Source organism: Micromys minutus (assembly GCF_963924665.1).
Source record: "Micromys minutus genome assembly, chromosome: 22".
NCBI lineage: Eukaryota > Metazoa > Chordata > Mammalia > Rodentia > Muridae > Micromys > Micromys minutus.
The window spans coordinates 18,405,768-18,424,517 of record NC_137957.1 but is presented as its reverse complement, the minus strand read 5'-3'; the positions used below and the strand labels follow the sequence as shown (position 1 = coordinate 18,424,517).

Sequence of the window (18,750 nt, the reverse complement as noted above, 5' to 3'; positions counted from 1 at the left end):
CCATCCTATTTTCAGACAATCCGAGTCTTGTGCCTGATTTCACCGTTTATAGATGGGTACTATTGTGCCAGTCCCATGTGGCTTTATCCACAGTGCCATCTTCCCAGCCTCAGTTTCAAAACAAAGATCTTACTAGATGTAGTGGCCCACGTTTGTAATTCCAGAACATAGGAGGCTGAGGTTGCTTATGATTGATTTTGTCGGAGTGAATAGTAACTATCTGATAACCACATATTTCCAGCTAACTGTTGACAATGTGGGAGGCAATGGGACTGTTTCAGGCACACAACTGTGACACAACCCAGTCAATCTTTAAAAGTTTACATTTCCACTGCTGGGTTGGGGCATTTGTTTTTTGTTTTGTTTTGTTTTCTGGTCAGGCTATATTTCTTTTGATGTACATGGGATATCTCGTGGCTGAAACCATTTTGCATCTCTGTGGGTATTTTAAAAAACTTCATGGTATTTTAAATTCCAAAATGTATGCCAAGACCAGTTTTCCTTTGGCAGAGCACAAAATAGTGGCTTCAACCAAAATTCATTATATAACTACTATTTCTGTTCTTCATAGTGAGAAGGCTAGGCTGATTGCATGACAGGCTTCAAATTGGCAGTTAAGGAGACTAGGTCTAAATCTGTTTCCAACTGGGCGATTCCAGACAAGTTCAGGCCTCCGAAGCTGCCCCTCCACCTGACCTGAGGCAAGGACAATGGGTCAGCAGCAGTTTCCAGACCTCTCTAGTAAGTAAGTTTCCAGGCCCCGAACCCCAGTAACGGAATGACCATTGAGATGGACCCAACAGATTAGCATAGAGGTCACCTACCCCATAATTCCCCAATGTGCTTTAAATCAGGTCTTCGAGCTCACTTGGTTGTCTCTCCATCTTGGTAATGGGAGACCCCACCATGCTGGACTTCTGCAGAATGAAACACTGTTTGCATTTACATACTATTTGAGTCCGGGGTGTGATTCTCTGGTGAATCATGGACCCTTAACTTATGTAAATAATTGTGTTACTTCACCATGCTGTCTGACCACTGTTTGTACTGTCAGATGACTGGGTATAAAAGACCAGGATAAATCCTGACTCCTTAACAGGTAAAGTAGAAGACCCCTAGCAGGTAGAGTAGAGCCAAAAATGTAGGTTAGCCAGTTTTGCAATACTATTCTTCTATTTCAGGAACTGGCTGACCATAAAGAATTTGTGTCCTTAAGGTCAGGGTGACTCTGTTTCAGAAACTGACTGACCATAAAAACATAAAAGTTAAATAACACCTCATAAACAATCTTGAGAAACTGGGTGTTCCCCTTGCGATTCTTCACTGGTAATTTTCACCTTATAAACAATCTTAAGAAGCCAGGTGTTTGTTTCCCTTTCGATGCTTCACTGGTATTTTTGGTATTCTCCAATGACGTACTCCCTCCCCCCTTGGGTTGTGGTTTTTTTCTTTGAAAACCCCTTCTCCCAGCCACTCGGGGTCAAACTCCTCTACCTCTGTGTGAGATACGAGTTTCGACCCCAGCGCTGGTTCTCATCAATAAACCTTGTATGATTGCAGCAAGGATGGTCTCTCATGAGTTCTTGGGGTGTCGTGTTATCCTGAGACTTGAGTGACGGTCTCCCCTCTGTGGGGGTCTTTTAGGTACAGGTTACTAACAACCTGTGGAATTTAAAATTTTTAAAAAATATTTTTTATTGGCATCGCTTAGAAAAATGATAAAATGGACTATCTTTTATTTTGCCATTTATCAGGCTACAGGATGGTCTTTCATCAGTTGTGCTACAAGAAAGCAGTGGCCTTACTGTGATGATCAGGTCATCTAATGACATGGAAGTCTATGTCAGGTTTGTTCCTCGGCTTGAGTACTGGAGTGTCAACCTGGGACTTCATGCTTGCTGGGTAATTGCTCTAGACTGTTGTGCTGTATTCCACTGTCAAATGATGCCAGGGATGTTCCTTCTCCTTGGTATAGATCTGGATAAAATTCCCCATGAAACCCTATTGTTAGTGAAATGTGCTTTCAAATTTCTCCCCTCCCCTCCCCAACATCCAATTAAGGATGTTTTCCAAGTAACAGAGGCAAAGGGAGGAGGGCCCTGATTTCCTCATGAAAGTTTCCTGCCTAATCAGCTATTTAAAACTAACAACACTTCCATTAATGATTCAGACCCTGGAGTTGCTAATGCCCATCCCAAGATTTCCAGCTACACCGTCAGGTGCAACACTCAGGGGCTTCACAATTAAGTGCAGAGCTCAATGCTCATGAGTAGATGGACGGTTGAACAAATTGTTGAGCTGACAGCCAAGAGCTATGTATGTGAAAATCCTGGGACCGTGTGAACAGCTGACTGTGGACCTATGAGTGAAAGAAAGGACAAGGAAAGGACATGACAGCTCCGAGGTATGGTGGAGCTGAAAGTTTTTTGTAGATAAAACATAGGAAGAGCCAATGACGTCTGAGAGAGTCCAGACAAGACCCTGAGCCACGTGAGGACAGGGGGGAGGTGAACCAAGTGCAGCAGGAGGCCCAAAAGAAAGCGGGGTATCCAAAATAGTTTTCTTTAAATATTTAAAATTATGTGGAGTAAACAAATATTTAATCATCAATCAGGGGTTTCTCCTCCACCTTTGACCATTCAGTTCCCAGATAAAAGACAGGAACGTGTTTTTTTATTTTTATTTTTTATTTTTATTTTATAATAAGCCTCAGGCAGCACTAAAGCCAGGCAGATACTGCCTTCTATGCTATTAAGTCTACTTCCCTGCCAATAACCCCTCCATATTGGCAGGGAAGTGGAGTAAAGACAGGAACCCCTCTTACTCCGATTGGCCAGCCCCCACGGCCATGTTTGCATGATGCATCTACACCTTCTTCTCTCCGCCTCTCTCTACTTTTGTGGTTCTCAGACCTCAAGCCCGGGCACTGAAACCTCACCTATCCACCTCTGTTCTGCAGAGGCGGGTACAGGCTGCTGGCATCTTTATTCAACTGATAGTTTTATATTAAGGAGCAAGGCCACACAGCATTCCTTGGTGTGTGAAGATTCTCTCCTCCCTTAGGGGAACCAGACCCCTTGGGCCAGTATTTAGCATTACAACACACAGCCTGGACCAAACCTCAAGGAGAAAAGCAGTTCTTACTTGGTTAGTGTTTAGAGAAGGAGGTGGGAGGAGGAGGAGTGGAAAGGGGGAGGGAGAGGATGAGGAAAGGGGGAGGAGGGAGAGACAGATATACTGAGCTCTGATTTGAAGGGTGGCAAGGAAGCCTGCTAGTGATAGCAGCCCAGTGGTAAAGCACTGGTCTTACAGGCAGGAGCCCCTTGTCAGAGAAAGGGCCTCTGTAAAGTTTGGGAGCTAAGAAGAGGACGAAACTGGAGTTCCAGAGAACAAAGAGGAGTTAATAGAGACAATTTAAAATATTTGCCAAAGAATTTATTAAACCGGAAGCTTGTCTCAGACACGTGTCATTTCTTGACATCGAATCTCATTCTTAACGTTTGGAAAACAACGTTTAAGAAGCTGGGCAGTATGAAAAAACAATTTGTTGAATTCCATTTAGTTCCTAAGGGTGGGTTAAAGCCAGGGCAGGACGAGGGAAGGGAAAGACTTTCCGACTGAGGACAGGGACCTCCCTCATTTCTCTTGTTCACCCTACTTGCTAAATATCCCAGTGAGGGTTAAAACGCTATCTTACAAAGCATTAAAGAATACTACTAAAACAGTGCTCCCACTACTGTGTCTACCATTAAGTCTGGGTATACCTCATTATTGTCAGAGAACTATGAAGAAAAATGGCTTATGCTGCAGTGCTAGGGCTTGAACCCAGAGCCTCGTGTGTAGTAGGTAGACAGTCTACCACTGAGTTACATCGTGACTCCACATGAACTTTTACAGCCCTCTGTGTATTAGCTTTGAACGCATAAAGATTTCAGATGGTACAACAATGTCCACTTAGCACCAACCTGAAACCAATCTGCCATTAAGGTGTCCCTTATCTGTTTCACAGTTTGCTTCAACTTAGAAGAAAGACTACCCGGTGTTTGTGGGTTCAAGTGAGAGTAAGGGCCTTTACAGAAATGTTCACCTTTAGAAATAACAGGGATGACAAGACGTCCTTGGGAAACAATTTTTTAATAGTAACAAATTTCAAATACATTTTTGTGAGTACAATGTTATTGTTTAACGTACCTTACAAAATCCTTAATGTTATAAAGTATTCAACTGTCTAAATATCAAAAGAATCCCACTCCTGATATAAAGATTAGTTTCTCTATTATATCAAAATTAAAATTTACCCGTATTCTAACACTGAGAAATGAGAGAACGTAACAAAATCTCCATAGACACCGTTAGCAAGGATCTCACAAACATCTTTAATACATTTAAAGTTTACTTTTTGCTTTTCTAAAACATATGATTTTCCCGATTTTAATAACATATTAAAAGAAGAACTCGAGGGTAGAAGACACATGTTCATCTTAGAATCCTGTAGACCGCAGGCATCCCCATCTCTTCGCAAGTGGGACAGAGTAATATGCTAGCAAGCAAACAAGGTTACCTTGTGTGACTCCAGCTTGGAAGGAGAAAGGCAGAGATTGGAGAACAAAACAACTATGCCATGATTTAGTTCAGAAACCTGTCAATAGGGCTATTTTCCCCAAAAAATGTCAAGTTTCAAATATTCCTTCTCAGCTTTGACCTTTCAGCAAAGTTACAGTTCCGATCTGTTTGGTGTTTTTTTTTTTTTTTTTTTTTATAAAGGTTATGACCCAGTAACACTGAACTCAGGCCAAACTCTAGTGCTCCGCCCACCTCTCACCGGCCACTCTAAGAGAAATGCATTTTTTTTTTTCAAAAGAGAGTACGGTTTTCATTGAGTTTCAAGTCAACAGTGTGCACCGTAGCGTCTTCCACCTGTTTCTTTCATAGACTTCATCTCATATTCTAAGCACCGTTCTTTCGGGAGGTTGGCAGCAACCGAAGGGCAGACAATTCCGTACTTAACCCCCTTTGGGTGTTGGAGTTTGAGCCTTGGCTTGATCCATGTTGAGCATGGCACATCTCCCAGTCCCGTGCTCGCTCGCCTTCCCAGCAACTTCCTAACCTTCAGTCGTGTTTCTGGTTTTAGCTTTTTAGCTTTGTTTTTTCTTTGTGAATGTTAGCAGGGTATAGGCACACTGGATAGACAGAAGATCTGTGAGGCATGACTGTGGGAGAGCGGTGTGGTCCTTCCCGTGCGTTTGTTTACGTTTTCAAACAAGGTCTCAAGTTTCCAACCCACCCGCCATTCCTCTTAAGCACAGGAATTAGAGAAGTTTGTCCCTGGGCTTCACCGTGCCGCACTCCATCAGTTTTATGGTATACAGTCGACTAAAAACAAACAAACAAACAAACAAAAACCCCACCACCACCAACCACAAAAAAACATCTATCATCGAACTGAAGGTAGGATTTTAACAGCCTGGAACTCACTTTCCCCACTTCCTTCTCCCTCGTGGCTAACATGACGGATGCGTGCTACCAAGTTCAGCTAGGAAGTCTTTTTTAAAGGTGGACAGATGTGTTATTAATACAGTCATGTAAGGAGACTTTGAAGCATGTTACCAGAAAAAAAATAACATATAGAAAACAGGCAGAAAATTACATTTGCTGATGATCGTTTAGTCAACGGTGTCCAAAGATAGAAAAAGACTGAGGGCATGGGTCGGAGGTGGTGTGTGTAAGTACGAAACCCTGGGTTCAGTCCAGCACACAAACAGAACACCCCAAAGAAACGAAAGGGTAATAATAACGGAAGAAGACTGTAACTTTGCCAAAAGTGCGTTGTATTTTACAACGTCGTACACTTACGATTTTAAAAGTGTATTAAATATCAACTAACCCTAGGGTTAGATACTAATCCTAACCAGACCATATTTGTTAGTGCTTGGTGCTTGGGAAACATGGTAAACCATACGGAAGTTTACATTTCAACGACACAGCTTATGTTAATATGATTAGTTACCCAGCTTATTTTAGGCTATTGAGTAGGTACAGTCAGTGTGTTTGCTGTTGATATTTAAAATGATGTAAAGACACATAACCAGTATTAGGAAAAAATACATGATGACAAATTTAAGGAACTTTACCCAATACTTAAGACAGCTAACAAGGGTGATTACATCTACAAAATTTATAGAGTATTGGTTATGCGTATCACAGGAAAACTAAGAGAGCTATTTTCTTTCACTGTGTTTGCAGGGAACATAGTCCTTACTAAACAGTGCTGATAACTGGGCACGACACAGAGAAACAGCTCAAGCGATAGCAGAGAATCCAAACTCCATCTCTGTGTAGGAAAGACTGTAGTTATTTGCGGTCAGGCATGTTATGTTCACACGGTAATCTCACAAACTAGAAAAAGAATAAATAACTTACGTGAATACGCTTTTACTTACTGAGCCAAAGCTTTTTGAAGGAAGGACTCTTCTTTTGAAGGAAGAGCTCTTTCTTATTAAACATGACACAATGCCTTTTCAAGGTACAAGTGGTATCAGAGGAGCAAACTTAGTATTTCTATTTTATAAATATCAGCATTTGCATAGCTTTATCACAGAGACACACACTATTTTAGAGGACTGTACTTTATTTCCATTATGAATTGAAGTTGTTTCGATTTCCCTATAAAAAATGTTAAAAAGCAAGCTGCTGAGGTAAGATAAAATGTGTGTTTTAACGTGACCCAGGACAGGTGGCTGAGGTTCATATTTAGTATAACAAGATGGACCTGGACTCCAGGTCCTCTGAGATCCCCCAGTCCCTACCTGTTACAGGGCACGATTGGCATACCCCATCCTCTATGCTGAACTTTTCAACCTTAAAACATCTTAGGGCTGGAGAGATGGCTCAGTGGTTAAGAGCACTGACTGACCTTTCAGAGGTCCTGAGTTCAATTACCAGCAACCACATGGTAGCTCACAACCATCTGTAATGGGATCTGAAGCACTCTTCTGGTGTGTCTGAAGACAACTACGGTGTACTCATATACATAAAATAAATGCTTTAAAAGACACATTTTCTTAGACCCTCAAATACTGTCTTAGAAGCTTTCATAGCCTCAGACCTTGATTTGCTAAAATGTACCTCAGCCAACTGTCCTGGGTCTGAAACACAACATAGTTAAGTACTTCACTGTGAATAAATTATACTGTGATTTATTCAAGGAGGGGTCTATTTTTGACATAAAAAAGGCAATTAAGAAGTAATCACAAAAAGAAACATCAGCTTAAGAATTTGCTATCAACACAGGAACAGTCTAAAATGTTTATTAATGTATCAGTTATGAAGATGGAAATTCAATATTTTTATCACAAGAAAAATAATATACATTTGCCCTTTTATTTTGTTATGATAAAAGCTAGACTTCATATTCTGTATTATTTTCTGTATATTTTCTTAGAAGTTAAATATAACTCACTGGGTTTTTCTAGTCTGAGGTACTTGAGGCCTTATCTAGTTTGGAGTCTCAAAGGTATTTCACATTCAAAATACTATTTTCAAATTATTTTACAACCTACTTTTAAATTCAATGTTTTTATAAGGAAGGCCATGATAAGTTACTTCACTGGTTAAAATACAAAAGGCTAAAAAAGAAAAAAAAAAACAAAACAAAAAACCCAAAACCAAACCCTTGCCCTGTACCCCAGAGGTTTTATCTGTAAAATTTTCAACCACATCCCAATGATGTAGTTCATAGGAAATCTGGTAGTTTTAGGCTTGTATTGAATGTGATTAGCTCCTATGTCACACGTCCCTCTGAATGCACTACCCCGGCTTTGGTGTGGGATGCCTTGATATATGCACACATCGTTTGCCATTCCTACTTGACAGCAGCTTAAAGGAACAAGATCAGAAACAACCTCTACCAGTGTTTCCTAGGATGATGTTTGAGTACAGAATCCTCGTGTAAGGCACTTCTCATTCTTGAACGTGTCACTGACGTCCCTACTTGTTCAGACCCCCATACAGTGACACCCCATACAGTGACACCGCCACTTCAAGTAAAGCTTAGGACTTGATTGCCGTGTAATTGCCAGCGTGGTCTGTGTCAGGACATGGGCACTGGGCTCTGTGTGAGGAAAACTTGAGTGCAGATATCCTCGTCCATTTTACATTTAGAGAACTGGTAATGTTTTATCTTGTTGGTCTTGTTCAAGAACTTTTAACTCTTCCAAAGGAAGACTGCTTAAGGCGGTTGGCAAAATCTGTTCTGAGATGCCCTTAGGTAGCACGTTACTTGCTTCTAAATTCTTCACAAAGCACGTGGCTCTGACCCATCTTCGAGTTGCTCTGCGTTCTCTTTGCAGGCACGTCTTCATCTTTCTTCTCAAGCTTGCTATTTCTTTTTCTAGTTTAATTATCCTTTTTTTCGCCTCCATAGGGTTCCTAAAGGCGTAACTGTGTTCAAGCAGTACTTGCTGACTACTGTTCAGCTTTAAGGTACATGGTCCAGTTGAAGTAAAACTGTTGTTTTTCTTCAGAAGATTCCTTGACTTGAGTTTCTGAGCCGAACAGAGAGGTTTAATATAAATTATGAATATCACAGATAAGTAAACAGTGTCCAGTTTTGAGTAACACAGTATTTAAACTGATCTTTTAAAGTTTAATAGGCAACACCAGCAGGCTACCTCATGGGATCATGGCTTAAGGTTCTCAATAGGTTAACGAATTCTAGTCACCTTGTGCTTTTCTTCTTTGAGTCAGGGTTTCTCTGTATAGCTCTGGTTGCTGGCTTGAACTCAGTGATCCACCTGCCTCTGCCTCCTGAGCACTGGAATTAAAGATATGTCACCACTGTGCCTTTCTTATGTCCTTCATTTACAGTCTTATTTAAACACTGATTCCAAAATAAGTGGTGAATTTTCAAGGTATCTTTGAGATTATTCACTATGATTCTATGGGAAATTAAAAAAACAACCTTTTCCAATTCCTTTTACTAAGCCAAATTAAAATCTGCTTAGACATTTTGTATTATCTATGATATTGATCTGATCTCCATTTTAGTTAATATTAGTTTCTCAACTAGAGGAATAGTTCAGACCTAGAATCTATTTAAACAAGAACTCACATATCTACAGAGACATATTCTTAGGCATCAAGTTTCTAAACAGATTTAGATATTAGTTCTATACACTAAACCTACAAAGATGTAAAATCTGGTTAGAAACTTTTTTTCAAATCCAGAAAGCTAAGGATTCTTTTGTCCTGTCTACTCCAGAAAAATCAAACTCCTTGAGATTTTCCTGTTGTGTCACATCTTATAACTATGTCTTTCACTTATTAAATAGATATTCACTCAATGTCTGATGGGACACATTTGTGATTCCTGCATTCAGGAGGCCCAGGCAGGATTGGTATAACCTGAAACTAGTCTAGAGCTACACAGTGAAATTGCCTCAAAAAAGCCAAAATGTAAAGGAAAAACTCAATTTTACATTTTGGATGCAGAGGCAGGAGGATGGGTAGCTCAAGAGTGGCTCGTAGGGCTGGACGAGAGCTCAGGAGTTAAGAGCATCGGTGGTTCTTCCAAAGGACCGAGATTCAATTTCCACCCCCTACATGGTGGCTAACAACCATGTGTAATGCAGGTTTTCCCAGGAACTCCAATGTCCTCTTCTGGTCTCCACAAGCACCAGGCATATTCACGGTGCAGATATACATTCAAGCAAAACACCCATAAAGGAATAGCTTGGGTTAGATAGTGTAAATTTAAAGATAGCTTAGGCTACCCCAATAGCAAGATTGTCCATTCAAACAGAAAACAAACCAAAACAAAACAAAACAAAGCAAAAGCATTCCCAACCACTTATTGAAACATTAATCTTGGGGAAATAATGTTGAAGAGCTTATAGTTCCTACTATCATAAGACCCACAGCTGGCCTCTCTTCACAGAGAAATGGCAGTCTTCCTTTGCTCTTATTTTAAAACATCTAACAGATTCTGGCATAATGAAGCGTTTAATAGTTACTGCATAAATAAATGATCAAAATGTCAGAAATAAGGTTCCCTCCTTCAACTTCTTGTGACAATGCCTCATGTAGCCCAGGTTGGTGTCAAACCTATCCAGCAGATGACCTTGAACTTCTCCTGCCTCTGCCTCCTGAGGACATAATTATATGTGTGCATTCCCTGTGCCAGTTGATGGTACGTTTTCATTTTCATTTGAGTGCATACTTGGGGCCAGGTAGTCTTTGAGGTGCTCAAATGCAAAAGGTTTAGAAATAAGCCCTTACTGTTTTGTAGCTCTTCTAACATCTTCAGCAGCAGCAGCAGCAGTTAAAACACTAATTCAACTTCACTTCCAATGACACAGTAACTCAAACAATAGCTTTCCCTTTCTCAGTGGGAGATGCTTTTTTTTAAAGCCTCCTATTTTCTACCTTTTCTTTCTGAAGGTGACTTTTTCAGTATTTTTTTCCCTAATCAGATCTTACCTAACCAGATAGAGTATTTCTTTCTCTTGGCTCTTTCACCTAGTGCTGGTCATCAACCTTGTGTGTGCTGGACGCACTCTACTATAAAAAAAGCTGTATTTGCACCCTTAAACCACTTGGCTTTCTTTGTTTTGTTTGAGACAGGTCTTATTATGTAGCTCCACATAACTCTGGATGCACTGGAACTCAGTAATTAGATGTCTCTGGCCTCTAACTCACAGAAATCTACCTGTTTCTGCCTCCTGTGGAACTAAAGGCTGCCTTGAGCTTGTTTCAATTCATTCATCCTGTACCCAATTCTCTTTTCTTTCAACTAAACCAACAACTGATAATTTATCCCTCAATGCCCTGGCTTTAGTTTTACCATCTAATCAAATTATTTTATGTATGGTCAAAACTCTTCCCATCCAAACTCCCAATGCCTTATGCCTATACTGAATGAGCTCTATAGTTTTTTGGCATACCTGAGTATGTGTCCTTAAAACACTCACTAGCATATCACTTGTCACCTTAAAATCAGAAGAGTGATTCTGAAGGTTTCATCAGTAATCTTCTTTGGTTTTGCCAATGACACATTTACTGACAATAACTAGTAATTTGTGGTTTAGTGAGGCCTCAATTCTGGTAAAGAACCCCATATACAAAGTGTTTCATACTTGGAGTGTTTGTATACATTTTACCTGCTGAGCTTCCTTAATCTAAAAGTCCAAGATCTGAAATCTGTTTGGAATTCACTGGGGAAACAGACTTGGAGTCGGGAGCTCTGATCTCTAACTCTAGCCTGTATCTTTATTACACAAGAGGGAGCTTGTAGCTTTTTTGAGGTGTGCCATTACATACTCATTTTAACACAACTCGAGTTGCTTTCTTACATAAGAAAAAGGTAATAGACTCTGAAACATGGTTTAAGAAAGGAGAGTGACCTACCAGAGACTTTATATGGGTACAAAAATCAAAAATGGTTGGAACAGCATCCATTTTAAGTCGTCGAGTTTGTCCTGTTAGATCAAAACAGGAGGCTTCAAAGTGCTTTGAGCAAAGAAAAGTGTGTTTTCCTGGCACAAAGTTTTTGCGCTTAACCAGGCGAACCCATTCTTTTCTTCTTTTAGGATCCAAAGGAAACCTTAAAACAAGCAAACAAAAAGCAACTCAAATTCCAGCAGTCCTGCTTTTGTTGTACTAAAAACAGTTACATTTTAAAAAGTCTCTCATTTATGTAAAATTTTGTGTAAAAAAATTAAGCAATCTCCAGATGTCAATTTATACTAAATTTTATAGCTATAGAAATTTAGTAAAGAATTGACCTTAATAGTTTTTTCAAACTTAAAAAAAAAGATTTATTCCAATCTAGCCCTTAGCACGGGCAATAGCCAGAACACAGATATCAGGCTGGAGGATGATCACAAGCGGGGGTCACACACGCTCCATCTGCTGCCGTGTATCAGGTTCGTCAGGCATAACAAAGATTCAGTTTTATCAAGGAAAGCCTAGACAATATACGCCTTTCTGTCTTTCCCACATTACGTCATTTTTAATACTTTCTCCATTAAAATTTCCAGTGTACAAGTTATATATTTTCAAAGAAAACTATGTGCATGCATGTATGCTGTGTGTGCGTGCGCACGCAAACATGTGGACGTCAAAGAACAACTTCTGGGAGGAAGTGATTTGGTTCTGGGAATGAAACTCAAGTTCTCTGCTTTGTATACCAATAGCTTTTGCACAGCCATTTTGTTGGCTCCAAAGCTGTTTCTTGAGGAAAGCAATCATTATTATTTATCTGCTTATCTTTGAATTGTGACTAATAAGAACTCAATAAAAATTAATATATTAATACCAATACAGAAGATATAAATAGCTCACTGTATTCTACATACTCAAGGTACATGAAAAAAAGATATGGAGCATGGCAGAACACATAATTACAAAAAGATAAATCATCTGTAGCTATCCTTTTCCTTCCATATTTATTTCAGATACAAAAGATACATTCATCCAACACACACTGCTGATGGAGGGCACAAATATGAAGGGTTGTTTCTGAAAATTCTAACTATTCTAGGTTTGTTAATTGAGTTGGAAATGTAAGAATAAACAGTTAAATTTCAGTTACAATTCTTTTTTCTTTTTAAATTTAGGACCAGTGAGATGGCTCATTAGACAAGAACACTGACTATGGGACCTCATAACCTGAGTATGGTTCCCTGGGCCCGCATGGCAGGAGAAAAAAAACAACTCCCACAAGCTGTCTTCTGCCCTTCACATTTAAGCTGCGGCATGTGCGCACATAGTCTTTCTCTTCCAAATATACATAGTAAAAATATGAATGCTAAAACAACCCCTCTGGCTTTATATATGTACACGTGTGCGATCACGTGTGCCAACTTGCTAACGGAAGTGTGAGGCTAAGCTGAGTTGGTTTTCTCCTTCAGCCTTTACATGGGTTCTGGGGATCCGATTCAGATTGTTTTATATGGCCAGTGTCTTTGCTCAACCAGCCATTGTGCCAGTTTATAAATCTCCTTCAGTTTGATTACCGTAGCCTCTACGTGCGCTACCTTTGTACAGAAAGGCTCAGAAGACCCATCACATGTATGGAATTAGATTTCCACACATTGCCAGTTAGGAGAGCACGGAAGACCAAAGCCCAAATGTGCCCTAAATATCCTCCCTCATGTCAGACATGCCCCGAAGATCTGCTGTCACTCCACAGCTCACAGTATTTTGTGTTTTAATTTCACTATAATTTCTGGTAAGTTTACCAACCCTGCTTAGTCCTCAGTCTGCAGCACCCTCTGAGCTCTGAGACAGGGTGTAATCTATGATTGACCGTGACACACTGTAGTCTAGGCCCAACCTGAAATGCTACAATCCCCCTGCCTCAGCCTTCCAAGTGCTGGGATTACAGGAGGGAGCCATTGCATTTGGCTTAGCATTTATCTCTCAATCTCATTTCAAAGCACTTACTTTATCTTATTGGATATTCTCTGTATTTACATTTCAAATGTTATACCCTCCCCCCCCACTTCCCTCCCACCTCCCCCTCAACTTGTTTCCATGAAGATGCTCCCTCTCCCAATCACCCTCTCCACTTCAGTGCCTTGGCTGATGATGATGTTGTTCTTCCCATGAGAGTGTAAATCTTTCAGCTATTTCAGTCCTTTCTCTAGCTCAAAGCACTCTAGTTAGTTAATGGTTTGTCAAGTCCAGCTAAAGAGCTAAAGAGCCTTTCATTTTACTAGGGAATGAGTAAAGATGAGCAGAAATTTGGAGTCCATTGGTTTCTCTATTGAGTGCCAGGATTATGGGCCGGTAGCATCCCATTTTACAGCATTGTTTTTAATTATGTTTGGCAGATGTTATCTGTTTTGTTTTTGAGAGTTTAATATCAGCCAAACTGACAACAAACTTACTATGTAGATGAGGATGACCCTGACTTCCTGTGAATTTCAGGTGTGTGGGACTCTGTCTGGTCCACGAATGTGTTGTTTGTATTTTTCACAGTATATATTTCAGGGTATGATGTGGGAGATGTAGCCTGTAGGCTAAATTTAAATACTGAAAATCACCTTATATTAACAAATTTATACGGTAGTAACCGATGGATATGTTCTTGTCTACATAACACACACAGGGCTTTATAAACCTCTTTATGCTTCTTTTCCTGTTTTAGAAGTTTATTGAAACTATTGCTCAATAGTTTGAATAATGCTATTTAGCTGGCATTTAAAAATATTACCTCTTACATTCTCAGGCATTTTAGATGTAGTGGTAATAAATAAATGCCTAGCCTCTGAGAGTACATAGTAATTTAGAAGGTAGAGAATTAAGAAGTTCTAACTTGTTAGCAGACTGAAAAATAACACTGTTGTTGGATTACCAGAATTCAACTGTTAGCTCCTTTGCAGTTTCTGGACACACAGGCAAATTTACCTAACTTTTGTAGATCTCCATTTTTGACAATAGTGGTGCTTGAATCAAAACCAAGGTCTCTCATATATATTAAGTGAATATCTACCACTGAGGTACAACCCCAGACCCATATATTGTATTTCTATTATTTATAACGTAAGATAGGAATGCTTCTAAGGACTCAGGAGACAGCTCTGATGGATCATTGTGGCACAATGATCAAGTTTCAGGACAGTGAGAGACCCTGTCTCAAAACAACACACACACACACACACACAAACACACATGACATCCAAGGTTGTTCTCTGGCCTCCCTATAATGATTAAAAGATGTAAATGCTTAGCTTAGTGGCAGAGTAGGTTTTTTTTTTTTTTTTTTTTAAGGAGTAAGTATGGAGCCACATGGAATACAAACATGCCCCCCAAAAGGGTCTTAAATGGGAATAGTGAAGTTATATGAGTCTTAGGCACAAGGCATGAAATAATCATGGGCCTTCTTGTCAAAAAAGGCAAGCCATAAATGGCTGATTGAAAGACCTGACAGAATCAGCTGTTAAATACAGCCATCATTAAAATCTAATTTCCTAATGTCTTACTAATATTTTTAATAAAAGGATTTTTAATCCTGTGTGTTTTTCTGTGTGGATATATATACATGGTCCAAGGAACCCAAGGAGGCCAGAAGTTGAGTCTCTCAGAACTAGAGTTATAGATTGAGCTGCTTGCTATGGGTGCTGGGAATTGAACTGGGTGCTCTGGAAGAGAACACACTCTTAGCTGCTGAGTCATCTCTTTAGCCCCAATCTCTACTTTTTGAAGTTGCTTATGACTATTGCATCTGTACTGTAGAGCCACTATAGATTAGTATGATACCGTACATCTTTTCTTATCTTCATAATCCGTCACGCCATACTGGTGGCTTGAAGCCAAATACTACACACTGGGGCTTTCCCCTTTTCTGAAAGGACAATTGTTAATGTGGAGCTGTAGACCATTGATTACAGAAGGGTGGTTAGACGTACATGAATTGAAGTCAGTAACCCAGTCAAGATGCTATTACAACAGCCAGTCAAGAGGGAAGAGTGATACATCAAGTTGGGTGGCTTCCAATTTGTTGGGTGGATAGTATTTTCACTCACTGAAAAGGAGAACTCAGGAATCAGTATAATTGTCAGATGGCAGTTATTACCATCTGACAATACTACCAATTTAATACTACCGATACTCAATCAATGGGACTGGCAGAAGTCCAGGGTAACAGTACACAACTGGGCCACGGTCTTTTAATCATTAGAGATAAGGGCTTTTGTTGTTTGGGGAATATTTTAAAATGTTGACCCCAAGTGGGACACATAGACACAGGTGGATCGTTTTGAGTAGGAGTTTGAGAAGGGTCAGTAGAAGAGATTAAAACAAAGCAAAGAAGAAAAACTGTAAGTCTAGTGACAAATTTAAAAGTGGAGATTATTTTACTGAGGGAAAAAAGAGAACACATTATGAAAATAAGGCCCAGGGCATGTTAAAGGTTAAGATGTAGAGAAGTATAAAAAATTAAAAATAAATTTAGGCAACATAATTTTAAAAATTACTTTTATTTTGTATGTGTACACAATGTATCTATGTGCCTAAATGTATTTATGTGTATGATGTGCTTCAAGGAGCCCATGGAAGTCAGAGGAGGTGTTGAATCTTCCGGGTCTGGTTTGTGAGCTGCCATGCATAGGTTGTGAACCAAACTCAGGACCTATGCAAGAGCAATAAACATTCTTAACTGATGAGCCATCTCTTCAGCCCCTACCCGACAAAATTTGGGTAGGCAGAAAAAAGATGTCTTTGTCTTCTAGGCAGGGACAAAGAAATCTTGGAGTGCATTCGAGTTATTTACATGAGAGATATGTAGGTCAATCAGTCAATCGGTGTATGTAGAGTATGAGCCAGCCATGCATAGTGAGACTCTGACACACACAGTACTGTATGCTGTGCATTTTTTCTTTTGTGTTTTTGAGGCAGGGTCTCTCTGTCTCCGAACTTTCAGAAATCATTTGCCTTTGCCTAAAGCCATGCTCCACCCAACCTGCTTTTATTTTTTTGAGACAGGGTTTTACTCTGTAATCCAGGCAGGCCTTGAATTCAGGGTGGATCCCCTGGCTCAGACTCCCGGGTTCTAAGATTACAGCTGTGATGCAGTACACCTAGCTCTCTGTTGTATATTTCTTACATGCTGTTTTTAGTGGCTAGACTCCTCCCTTCCATGGTCCACATCAGATTATCAAGACCAGTAAATCCTCTCTCAAAATCTGTCCATTTCTCTTCATCTTTACTGCCAAGAGCATCTTATTCTAGACCATCAAATGGATTCCTTATAGTTAATTAAATTTTATTTTGAGACAGGCCCTGTGTAGCTCAGGCTGGCCTCTTCTTCCTCTGTTCTGGGATTACAGCCTTGTGTGAGCATACCAGGCTTGGGCTCCCTTTGTTACAGCTCACTCAACATTCAGTGCTCCTGTACCCACAACTAAGCATCAGTATTTAGTTCAGTTGACATGCAACAGAATTTCCCCATGAAGAAAATAGCAGATAGATTAACATTCTATAAGGCATCCTTCTCATCAAATTCATCTCTGGCGATGCTTGACTAGCGCTTTAAGTATCTCTCTTAACTTCGTGCTGCTGCCGGAAGGCTTTTTATTATGTACATCTAATCGTGCTTGTCTTTTTATACTCTTCAGGGCTTCCTCAAGTACTCTTGGAACAAGACAGCTTTAATATAGAAGACCAAACCTATATCATCCTTTGACACATTTGATGTGTCACCTCTTTTGTGAAAGTGTCCTCTGACTTCCTGAGGCTAAATTAGGTCTCTTTGAATGTCTTCTCTGTGGCACTCAACTGTAATTATGCCTTCCTCCGCTTTTCAATTCTAAAGTCCCTGAGGGTAAGAACTTTCTACATCATTAGCATAATGTCAGGCAATTAGGGACCTGGTGTACATCAGCTAAAAGAGTGAACAAAGCTCTACATCTGCATGTAATAGTTTAAAAACAAACACAGACGGATTTTTACAGTGGCAGTTTTTAGTTAGGGGTGGCACATAGTAATACTAAGGAAGGAAAACGAGCAAAGATATTTTCTATAGTCTAAGACCACAAGATATATGGTGGGTTATATAAATTCAGATCTGTTTTCAGTTAAGCTTTTAGTATTTCTTCTCTTCGGGCAGGTGACAATTCTTGAAGGAAAGGTGACCATTTATATTATACTCAAGGCGGTGTTCAAACGCTTTGGAGAGTTTGACTTAACAAAACTAAAGACACGACTCCGTTTTCAACCAAAGAAAAACAAAACCTAGATTTATGTGTGTAATTCTGTTCAAGAGAGACAGTTTCTATTTGCTCTTTGATAAACATCGCTTAATTACATGGCCGCCATTGATTGATTCAGTTACCATGTGTGACAATTAGAACTGTTTCCCACGTCAATTCCGCTAGTGAAAATGGCCTAATTTTAACTCGAACACAGCAGGCTGTTAAAGTGATCTGTTGGCTTGAACAGGGAAATGAGCTTTTCCCTTATGGCGTCATTCGTCTCAAGGCATGGTCTACGATATAAAAATAAAAGAGTAGAAAATAAAGGTAGACTCATCACTTTTTAATGTAAGGCGTATCAGTCACAATAACTCGGATTTCTTTCTTTTTTTTTCTTTTTGAAAATTTGGTAAACTTTCCTCGGAAAAGGAGCAAACGTTTCCAGAAGTGCGAAACCCCACACAAAGGACAAGAGTGATGCTCCCCTGCTATTAGCAGCTGGGCAAGTGACTCAAGTCAGAGGACCTCGTTCTTCTGACACGACCGCTCCTCAGACGGGTTAGGCTCCCGTTTCCGTCACCCCACTCCCTGCCCAGGTTACCTGTGGAAGCTGATGTTAATGTGCTTGTTGTAGGTAGCAGCACAGCCCGCCGCGGCGCAATTGGTCGGCATTTCCCCCGGCCCCTCATTCGGCGCTACCTTACGCCACTTCTGAGGCGCCTGCCCGCTAAGCTTCTGTCAAACTCTAGACAAACGAGGCAGGCGACAAGGCGCCGCCAGCTCGGTGCAGAGAGCGGGGTGGGAAGAGGGGCGTGCACAGTACAGGGGTGGGAGGGAGGGCCCACTCCCCTTTCTCTTTATTAATATGGCGCGTTTAGGCCCGTTAGAGCCAACGTGCTGGAGCTCCAGGCGCAGACACTCGCCTTCACCAACATGGCGGCCGCCCTCGCTTCCCCGCCCCCCTGCGCCCCACCTCCCGGGGTCCCAAAGAAACTAGGTATACTGCGTCTCAGATAGGGGTGCCCTAGCAATGAATGAGATGATGGCAGGTGTCTTC

The 18,750-nt window shown here is 40.4% G+C and overlaps 1 protein-coding gene across 1 annotated transcript; it reads right to left on the bottom strand.

Annotated features, from left to right (window-relative positions):
* Positions 1–4,180: 4,180 nt before the first annotated feature.
* THAP2 (THAP domain containing 2) lies at positions 4,181–18,541 on the bottom strand. Its single transcript, XM_080935257.1, has 3 exons — positions 18,295–18,541; positions 11,404–11,599; positions 4,181–8,543 (listed from the first exon to the last, which is right to left on the bottom strand). Exons 1-3 carry the CDS (start codon positions 18,363–18,365, stop codon positions 8,157–8,159), a joined length of 654 nt encoding a protein of 217 aa, XP_080791383.1. The 5' UTR covers positions 18,366–18,541; the 3' UTR covers positions 4,181–8,156.
* Positions 18,542–18,750: the final 209 nt, after the last annotated feature.